Raw genomic sequence first — 10,679 nt, 5'->3', positions numbered from 1 at the left:
GCTATCACCTTCTTTCTCTAACACGAATGATGACTGGTTTTTAGTTTAAGTGGGGAGTTTAACCATTTCATATTTGCTTGGCTACATCAACAAACAAGAAAAGACATTTAGAGGCTGCAAAAGTTCTTTTGTTAAGTTTGGAATTAATACTTCCTTTAAAAATATATGTGACCCTGTTCATGGAACATGATTTTTATTTAATATCCTAATGATTTTTGGCATCGATAATTTTGACCCATACAATGTTTTTTTGGCTATTTCTAAAAATATACCCAAGCGACTTAAGACTGCTTTTGTGCTCCAGGGTCACATATTGCATCTGAATATGGTAATGATATCGGATCATTTTTATTGAGCAAAGAAGAGAGGCAAACGAGCCATTTCAAATTTTCATTTGCAGAACATAATCAAGCAATGCGAAGCCTCAAAGTACACAGTAATGTTTCCTTCATTTCAGTCTAATATTAACAGTGTAAGGCTATACAATTTAAAGCTCTTACACTCTCAAGTATTTTATACAGACAAGCAAAAGCTTCATTTTATGCACAAGTCTTTTACGTGAACAAATTACATCATACATCATATGTACATAAATCAGAATAATTTCAGTGCTGAGTGAATCTATGCAACTCTGTGGTACTTTAAAAACGTTATTGTTTGACTGCTTTGACAACATTTTCTGAGTTTTGTGGTCTCTAATGTTTCTGGTGTCAGCTACTTTTCTGAACAGCTCTGGTTAAAAATCTCATGAAATGATTAAACATACAATTTTTGTCCATTGATGATGTACTTCATATTGTAACAGGAAGTTGGAATGAGACATGCAGTATCTTTTTAGCATTTAGGTTGTGTTTTAAAACTATGATTTTTGCTTGCAATTGCCAAAGTCAGTGAGTGTTGATATTAGAGAGGACATTCTCATTTAAGAGAGTGTTTGTTTAGACAAAAAAAATTTGTATGGCCCTGTTGTCAACGTGAGTGAATATTTTGGGTCTGTATTCTAGAGAAAGAAAGACTGTAGATTTTAAATGTGTATCTGCTAAAAATTAAATCAGCTTAACTTTTAGAGCGTCCTACCATCTAGATCTCAAATCTAACAGACATGGACCACTTCAATCTCATATATGTCCTCATAAGATGCATAATCTTCATATTATGGTCCCAAAAAATTGTTTGTTTATGGTAAAATATTTGGCCTTCAAAAAACCGGTTGTGACAATGAATTCAACACAAATCAAATAGGTTAAAAAAAAAACCCCACAAAAATCAAAGGATGAGAACATGCAGCTGGTTATTTGTCGCACTATGTAAAAGCAAGTCTAACCAGTACTGTGTTTCTATCTGTTTTAACATGTGTCCATTAGTGGAGATGCTAGTGCATGCAGCTGCAGAGCAGTTCAAAAGGTGCAACATCGCTGCTCTTTTGTTCCTCTGCAGGCATCAAAGCAGCTCTCACACCTGCCCTACAAAGCAAGAGCCTGCACAATTTTGAGCTGAAAAGGCATGTAAAGCGAGCACAAGCCACGCCAAACAACATCATGATATTGTACACAGATGTGCAACAGCCACTGTACGAGAAAATGGACCTCACATTAAAAGCAACGTGCAGAACTAGCACTTACTGGAATCTAGATTTTGACAACGCTGAAAATGATCTGTAGTTGTCGCAGGAACTTCTGTACAAGCTGTATAGCTAGACATATATCAAAATAGACATTATGCCATTATATTTACAATGCACAACCTCTATGAATATCTATGCCTGAATGTCTGTTTGTACACTTTGTTTTTATCAAGATAATACAATTGGTGGCCACAAAACAACAACTAGGTTTTCATTTACATAAATTGCACTGTTATTGAAATATACAAAAAAAATGGTAGACTTAAAATAATAATATAACAAAATACCCCCAGTAAAATGTATTTAACATGGTCTTTTTTTGTAAAGGCAGTATAGCTGCAACTGATGCTCAACAACATGTTAATAATAAACTCTGGATTTAACAGAGAATTATGGCGATATAAATGGATGTAGCTATGTTAGTACAAAGTCCATTTTTCTCTCTCTCTCACTGTGCTATATTTATCATGACCCTCTCTGCCTTCCAGACAATTCCTTTACATTGTCGCCTTCGTAGTCCAGTAATATGCAACAACAGGTGCAAACCCTTCCACGTCGTCACGCTGGCTATCGTATCATCGACAACCAGCAGTAACGACAGACAGATCGTTGCCAAGGGGATCAGCTGGTCAGGTTTTCCCAAACAAACCCACTGGGTCCTGGAGCAAATGCCATTGAGTAAGTTGTTGGGTGAACTCTTACAGGGATGATTTCTAGCCAGCTGCCTCGAGTAGTAAAAAAAGACGGTATTAATGCTCTGATATACTATGTTGACCGATATACTATGCATATCATGTTTTCACACATTAGCCTAAAAACCTGTTCTGGTTTGTATCTCACATTATGACATTCCCTGGAACGTGTATCATTTGCCCTTCTTCTCACAAGATCGGTACTTTTAACACTGAAAGTATTTCCTACATTCCTTCCTAAGCTAAATTGTTGCTAGAATAGAAGCTGGATGACTCTGATACAGTCTTTGAAGCGCTTTGTGAAGAACCATTAGACGTAAGATCTATGGAGCATCGATTTGTATTCTCCTGAAGGTCCCCCTCAACAACCGGCATCACTGTGGATACTGTGGTCTCCATTCGGCTGGCACGGTAAATGCTGGCCTGCGTCTGAAGATAGCGAGTGGACTTGAGCTCCAGACCTTCATATGAGCCTTGAGGGACACAAGGACACCAGGAGAATGCCTGCTGGAATCCAACTCGAAACCTGCACAGAGGATTGCATGATACCCTTTGAAATGTTTGCCCCTAAACCTGAAATGTTTGCCCCTAAACCAACTCCTTACCTGTCATTGAGAAGACAATAGATGATGGGATTGTACATGGTGGAGCTCATAGCAAGCCACATAATTCCTAAGTACACCTGCTGGATGTACCGTTCCTCAAACAAGTGGGGAAGGAACTGGTGCAACAGGAAGTAGACATGGTAGGGCAGCCAGCAGATGGCGAAGGTGCACACAACGACAATCATCATCTTCACCACCTACAGAAGTTAAAGTAGAAGGAGCTGAAGTAAGGCAAAAACCTGGATTAGTTGCGTACCTAGTGACCTAAAGCAAACAATAGTCGTGTTCCTACATGGTCTTGTTGAAAAGACCAGCAAAGTTGGTCACTTCAAAGAACTTCGATGTTGGCCAACTTTATCAGATAAATGTTGCTAGGTTACTATCCATCCAAGCTGGTCTTTTCAGCAAGGCAACTGACATTTAAGCTTTAGTGTGAGTCACTCTACAGATGATGACCTTCCGTTTGGCGGTTAGCTGCTCTCGGTAGCGGTCTGAAGAGTCTCCAGGAATCTCACTCGCCCAGAGAGTACATCCTACCACCAGGTAAGCACAACCCATGACGAGCAAAGGCAGAAAGTAGATAAGCACAACCACACAAACGTAATACCTGTGAGAGAGGAAGAGACAGAAAACAGCCAGATGGAGAATTGGAATTGGAGGCAGCCAACGAACAAGAACAAGACAAGAAACCCAAGATGAAAATAGACCCAAAGTTGTTGAGAAATATTTTGAGTGCGCATTTTTACACAAAAGAATGCCACACACCAACACCGCCGAGTCCCATGTGTTTTCTCGCATTAGCTGCTACTTAAAAATAATCGCTGGAAAACTTTTGAATCGTGAACTGTGAATGCTCGCAGGATTCGGGTGCTGTGCCTCATTTCTTTTGGAGCGCCATACAATTCAACATGCTATGCTAGGCTTATCTAGAAAGACACTCGCCTCACCGTAGAGGTATAGAGGGAAAATATGCGCAGGCCTTTCATGCATTACCACAAACGTTCTGAATCCCTGTCCCACAAGACTGTCCAAAAACAGCAATGGAAATGCCGCCTTCTCTTTTGTTGTTTTGATTGAACATCCTACCAGACATGCTATTCAGGATGAGCCAAATGAGTTGTGGGTCTTTACTGCTCTTCAAGCATCCATCACTATCTCAATTGAATAATTGTCCAGTTGATTAATTTAAAAAAAGCTTCTTGCCTTTTGTGGTGTGAAATAAGAAGACAATCTAGCTAACATGACAGGTGATTGCCTGAAAACAAAAGTCTGCAGTGCACTTGCCAAAATCCTGCAGATTTCGGTGGCTAAATGCAAAAATATGTTGGTGTGAAAGAAAACATTAGCTGCTTTGAATCTAATTCTCCCCTTTCTGTCCCTCTCTGGCTATCCATCATCACACTCAAAGATCTACCAGCAGTTAAAGATGTCCACTGATCAGAGCTCCTTATCTCGGATGCCAGTGTTATCAAGATTTGGTCACTCAGTGACTGTCTGTACCTTTAAAGAAAGTTCGGGCAGACAAAAGCTCAAGAACAACCTCAAGAAATTATTCTTGTCAAATTTGACTCACATTTGTGAGGTGTGACAGGTTATGTCACTTGAAGAAGCTATACATGCTCACTGCATTTCAGTGACGGGGGAAAGCCTGCAGGAAGATTGACTGTATGCGTGGGTGAACAACTAAGCTGTTATGGAAATAACCATTTGCCGTTGGCACCTGTCACCTATGCGGCCATTGCATTAGACTGGCAGGATATTGGAGAATCAGATTGGAGTTGGCAGCAATTAGAGGGCTGACCATGTGTGAAGATCTATCAAAACTCATTCAGTAGCTGATAAATATGTGATTAAGATGCAGGACAGAATGTATTGCTACTTAGCCACAGTTGAAATATTAATTTCATAAATCAGACCATGCCACATACTTGGTACCGGTCCTAGCGTTAAGAGTGCACCCTATGGTGTCTCTAATGTTGTTTTCGATTGCATTGTCAGATTTTTCATTGTTATGTTGTTGCTAAAATAGGCAGTGCTGCCTTGCAGGAGGAGATAGACCACACTGCACAAACTTCAAAGTTTATTGTCTTTGCTTAAGGTGCCAGAATGGCAGGAAAAGAGGAGGAGCCAGGTGTGCATTTTTGGGCAATTTAGAGCTCCAAGAGGGATTTGAATTACCATTGTCTTTTTCATATTATTATTGACATGGCAGAAGTATTCCTTTCAGGTGTTTTGAAGTGCGACTCAGGCTTTGAGTTTGACTATAGTTCATGTTCAGTTTCCAGTGTATTTTGACATTTTCAAATGTCGTTCGTCTGGTAGGCTGTCCAACGAACATGCACTTTAGGTTGTTCAAAACAGTTTATCTCTGCGCATTTGCCATATGTGACACATTTCATTTTTCATTTTACAGATACATCGTCACTGACTTTGACAGCAAGTCTGACTTGACTTACGTCTTTTGAAAATCCCACACACTGTACTCTGGCCAGTTGATGTAGCACACGGCTCGTCCTGGCAGCTGAGCGGTGCTGGAAAAATAGTACTGGGGGAAAGCCAGGAGCAGCGCCAGGGCCCAGATCACCCCCACCACCAGCTTGGTCTCAGCGGACGACAGGCGCTGCTGGAGTGGGTGGATGATAGCCATGTACCTGCAGGGGGAGTTTAACAAAGGCAATGACCTGCTATTTATGCAAACTCAAAGGAGCATCATCCACTTGAATTGCCCCTAAATTATTTGCCTCGTCCAGCTGATTTGATTTGGGGAGTGAGTGAGATGACTAGTGGAGTTTTTCCTGCAACCAAGGGGTCTCTCAGCCAGAATAGAAAGGATGCAGCTTTTTTCTTTGTTTTGAGTTTTAACAGTTTTTCTACACAGGTATGAATTGTATCAATTCCATCCTCCCAAAAAGTGATGGTACTATGGTACAGTGATGGTATCAGATGCCAATACTATGGTACTGAATAGTGGCGTTTACATGGTACTCCAAAGAATAGGACTACCTCTTACTTAGAGTAAAAATACCATAGGGGCAAAAAAACAACAACGTACTATAAATCAGAAATGCCCCAGTAGAGGTGTGTTTTTCAGCATCCATCTGTACTGTGAACACGGAGCAGAGATAAAGGAACATGTATGTATGTTTTATACCCAATTAGGATTACAAAATATTACTGTGGTACAGTGTTGGGTAAGTTACTCTAAAAAAAGCAATTAATTAGCTACTAATTACATCTTCACTAGTGTAATTAGATTACTGCACTAATTACTCTCTCTAAAAAGTACTGCATTGCTTATTAATTACTTTCTAAATTCTACCTAGACCAGTTTGAACAATACAAGGATAGACATGAAACTGCTCTTTAATTCTTTCAAATAAATAATATAAAATTCCAGAAATCATTCTTGAACTGACCAAAGTATTTAAAAGTTCAAGGTTACATTAAAAACATAAATTTTGGCATTAGATGTAAATTTTTTAAATGTCTAATTCACTACTGTTTTATATAGAATTGCTATAGTCTACAGCAGTGGTCGCCAACCCGTCGATCGCGATCTTTATCACTGTCCCAGTAGATCCCGAAAATAACAGTAAAATAAGTACAAAAATGCATTACATTTCTGGGGTTATATTAATGTATCACTGAAGGGAACGGTCTCTGAATCCGCTATGACCGGCGCATCACTAATTAAAATACTAAGTAAAAGGCCTCAAATTTGAAGTACAATCTGGGATGTCTTTTTCTATCAATTCTTCAATAGGTTGATCTTGTCTTTCATAAAGGCAGAGGTCAGGGATCTTGGGCCTAAAAAGGTTGGTGACCACTGGTCTACAGTATTACATCAGAAGTAACTTACAGTAACTAATTATTTGGTAATGCATTACACCCAACGCTGGTAGGACCATGCTTGTAAAGTGATGGCAATACAATTCGACGTATACCATGGATATTCATGTACAATGATATTTACAATGACCTCCAAGGTTCTTCAAAGAATACCATAGTACATGTACCACAAAAGAGAAATGGCTCACCTGTCCAGGGCTATTGCTGTCATGGAGTAAATACTAGCGAAGACAGCTGCTATTGGAAAGAAGTTGTGAAATCTGCAGTAAACAAGTCCGAAGTACCACTCGTTGTGCACTGCATACACAAAGTTAATAACGGTATTGAAAGCCGACATGGAAGCCTCTGCGAACGCAAGATTGACTAGAAAATAGTTGGTCACAGTCCTCATGCGCTTATGCGCTAAAATGATCCAGATGACTGTGATATTACCAACAACTGACACCAGAACTATACAGCAGTACGCGATGGCCCACAGAACTATCTGCCACACCGGCTGAACGAACTGGTTCGAGAACACGTCCGTGTCATTGACCAATGAACCGTTGGTCCCGTTGCCGCTTGAGTTTTGCGAAGTGTTGTATAGAGGATCCATGATCCATAAATCATCAGAGAAAAAGCATTTCAGCTAAGAAGCAAAATATGTTTCCTTGTTGTTTTAAGGTTGGATTGGAAAAAATAGGTCCAAATGAGCAAATGAAATGTCAGTGTTCTTGTCCCAGGGTCTTCAGAATACTGAATAGCGAGCGCCTACTTGGCGCGCTTCACCAAATGCGCTCCTGCGGCTCGCGTACGTTCCGCGCATTTACCACCGCGCGCTGCATCTTTCCAGTCACGCGCCAGTGAACACGCTCATCCTCCTCACTGGCACTCGTCATTGTTTGACTTTCAAACGTGTTTTGAGAACAAAAGGCCAAGTAAAAATATCGATTCGAGTAATTTGAGAAACTTAAAAACAAACAAACACGTATCTATATCTAAAAACAAAACTAGGTTACACTTTATTTTAAGGTGTCCTTGTTACAGTGTAATTATACATTTAAGTACTGAGTAATATTAATTAATTACATGTACTTACTATATGTTAGGGTTAGGATTCGAGTTTGGCTTAGGGTTACTTGCATGTAATTATGCATAATTGTTATTATAATAATAGTAAGGACATGTAACATGTGTAACAAGGACACCTTAAAATAAAGTTAGGATTGGAGTTTGGCTTCGGGTTAATTGCATGTAATTATGCATAATTGTTATTATAATAATAGTAAGGACATGTAACATGTGTAACAAGGACACCTTAAAATAAAGTGTTACCCAAAACTAAAGCATTCTTCAATTATATTGGATAAAATAAATTCCCATTTTGAAGATGGAGGGGGGTGAAATGTACTCTTATGTGGATTGTAATTATTGAAAGAATATATTAAGAAATATTTCAAGTGTTTCTTCATGTTTTCTTTCTCATATTTGCTCAACTAAACGTTTTCTTTATTTTTCTGTTTTTCCAGTGTGCTCGATGTCACTTTCCATCCGGACAGTTTCTTGTAAAATCCCTGTTCCTCAAAATATCATCCCCCAGGAAGTGACATTGTTTTGGAGGGAAAACTCAGTAAGTATTAGCAATGAATTCTGTGATGTTTTGTGGTGTTAGTTTGCCTCTCTCTAGAACATTTCAACCACTTTGATCGAATTACAGTTATTGCTGCACTAAAACTGTGGTAATTTGTTATTAGCCAGCAATCTGGTATGGTATTTTTTTTAAGGAAAACTTCTTATTATTTCTCTTCTTTCTGTCTTTTAAAAAATAAAAATAGCACCAGGATGGATGGCTAAATCAATTACTTTTATTTTTTATCTACTTGAGAAAAATGTTAGTTTTCACCTTGAATGTGGCATTTTCAGATTCCATTAACAACTAACCTTTAGCCCAACAGCAAGGTCACTGCATGCGTATATCAAGACGTCCACAGGTGGGAAATGTGAGGACTGGATCAATGCACAATCCTTGACTGGCTGCTGAATCTACGATTACTTGAGCTGGGGGGTTTTTTTGACAAGCAATTTCTCACTACACAACATCTGAAATTGTGGAAAGGTCATAAATCATCATCAGAAAAATGTTGACAAAAAATCATCTAGGACATAGATGAAAGTGTTTTTCCAGGCAAAAATGTACTTGGAGCACTACAAATGAAATAGTTTCAATTCATCACCATGAATGGGTACAAAGACAAAGTTCAATTAGTAAATGGCCTATTAGTAAGTGACCTCTGCACATGCCAATAAATATGCTTTCGACTGACCTATGCAAATTCAGAGGTCATTTAATTCTTCAAGAGGGTGATGCACTCTTTTCTTTGGACTTTTTCATTGTATTCCATCACTTAAACGTATCTTCATAGGCTTCAGCACATTGCAAATGAAATATGCAGTCAAGCACGCAGGGTTATCCTGAGGTTAAGAATGACTTGACAGCAGAGGGAACATTGGTCTATTATTTTACTGAATGCCGAATAAAAGCAATTCGCCATAATTCCATGCACTACTGCCAAACTATCTTTTTTGGTTCCTTCATTCTGCTACTGTAACTGCATTTCACTAAAATATTGTTCTTCTGCCGGTTTTCTACCGTAAATTTTACGGATTTTTTTTACAGTGTTATAACCATTTTTTAAAGTGTCTAAGTGGTTTTATTATTAAGAAAGTGGCCCAAAAATATAACAGTAGAAATAAAACCAATGTTGTCTATGACGCAAATGGCTATATTACACTGTGACCGTTGTTGGCGGCACCCATGATGATGCTTTACGGTGTGGTTATCGGATCAAAGCAAGAACATATGCTGTGCTGTCAGAAGCGTTCAGGGGTCTTTTGAAATGGTCAAATGGTGTTTTGATTGGGTGAATAATTTTGACCAGATCAACGGCGAGGGTTTTAGCCATTGATTTGTTTTGTTTTGGTCCCACTCTGTGCACCTGTCCAGTCCCTCCCCGGTGGCTGCAAGTGTCCAGCCGAATGTGAGAGATCGGAATTGACAGCAGGGAAATGGAAATTCAATTTCACACGTCACCTGCTGCTCGCTAGAATGTAATCCACTAGAATGAAGGGAAGAGGAAGAGAATATCTTAATCACCAAACGTGAGACGCTTAATGATTCATTTTATCTTGCAGTAGAGTGTTTTTTGATAATGCTGTAGTCTTAGAATTAAAGCCTGAAGCTACATGAATATGTAAATATTTTGGCCTGGAAACTGCTTGACCCTGGAGTCATGAAGGGTAATTGAGTTTCAGAGAGGCTGCTTTGCAGAAAACTCATTCACATGGTAGAATTGCCTTGAAGGCATGCAATGAATAGAAAAGCAGTGCATGTTGAGGAATTGTTTTCAACAGTGAATGACCGATAATCAATAAAGCCCATACCGTCCTGTGTCATTAAACTGTAGAATACATTAATTTTCCTCTTAAAATTCAGTCATAACTACACAAAAACTATATTTTGGACTTGTTCCATGTGTAAAACATTATTGCATGAAATTTAATTAAATGCTATTAATTAATCATGTTTTATAATAAAAATCTGCCTTATGTTTTCTCCACAGATATACCCTGCAGTATCTTCACAGAACTTGACCATCAAGTCAAGTAAAGTCACCTTTATTTTTATGGTGCTTTATACAACACATACTGTTTCAAAGCTGCTTCACAGTATTAAGCAAGAAAGTAACTGAATCACTGATATTCACAAATCCGTATTCTGCTGTAAGGAAGCATCAGTGTCAGTTCAGTGTTGATTCATTTCAGTCGATGTTGCCAAATTGATCAATTATGAACAAATTCAATTCCGCTATATAGCAGAAAGACAATATTGTCATTATTCAGCTCAATTCTGATGGTGTCAGTGCTTTCAAA

The 10,679-nt window shown here is 38.8% G+C and overlaps 1 protein-coding gene across 1 annotated transcript; it reads right to left on the bottom strand.

Annotated features, from left to right (window-relative positions):
• Nucleotides 1-1,897: 1,897 nt before the first annotated feature.
• LOC107706809 (substance-P receptor-like) lies at nt 1,898-7,561 on the bottom strand. The gene is made up of 5 exons (XM_016510643.1): nt 6,959-7,561; nt 5,378-5,572; nt 3,378-3,528; nt 2,922-3,118; nt 1,898-2,842 (listed from the first exon to the last, which is right to left on the bottom strand). The coding sequence occupies exons 1-5, from the start codon at nt 7,363-7,365 to the stop codon at nt 2,554-2,556; spliced, it is 1,239 nt and encodes a 412-aa protein (XP_016366129.1). The 5' UTR covers nt 7,366-7,561; the 3' UTR covers nt 1,898-2,553.
• Between the last annotated feature and the right edge of the window lie 3,118 nt (nt 7,562-10,679).

Source organism: Sinocyclocheilus rhinocerous, unplaced genomic scaffold (genome assembly GCF_001515625.1).
Source record: "Sinocyclocheilus rhinocerous isolate Xijiao unplaced genomic scaffold, SAMN03320098_v1.1 scaffold864, whole genome shotgun sequence".
Taxonomy (NCBI): domain Eukaryota; kingdom Metazoa; phylum Chordata; class Actinopteri; order Cypriniformes; family Cyprinidae; genus Sinocyclocheilus; species Sinocyclocheilus rhinocerous.
This window is presented reverse-complemented; position numbering and strand designations above follow the sequence as displayed.

What these genes read in the sequence shown, in the direction of transcription:
- LOC107706809 (XM_016510643.1), bottom strand. Translation starts at nt 7,365, where the DNA reads ATGGATCCTCTATACAACACTTCGCAAAACTCAAGCGGCAACGGGACC. An exon ending in ACAGCAATAGCCCTGGACAG is followed by an intron (nt 5,573 to 6,958) that starts GTGAGCCATTTC and finishes CTCCCCCTGCAG; the next exon opens with GTACATGGCTATCATCCACC. An exon ending in AGCTAACCGCCAAACGGAAG is followed by an intron (nt 3,119 to 3,377) that starts GTCATCATCTGT and finishes TAACTTCTGTAG; the next exon opens with GTGGTGAAGATGATGATTGT.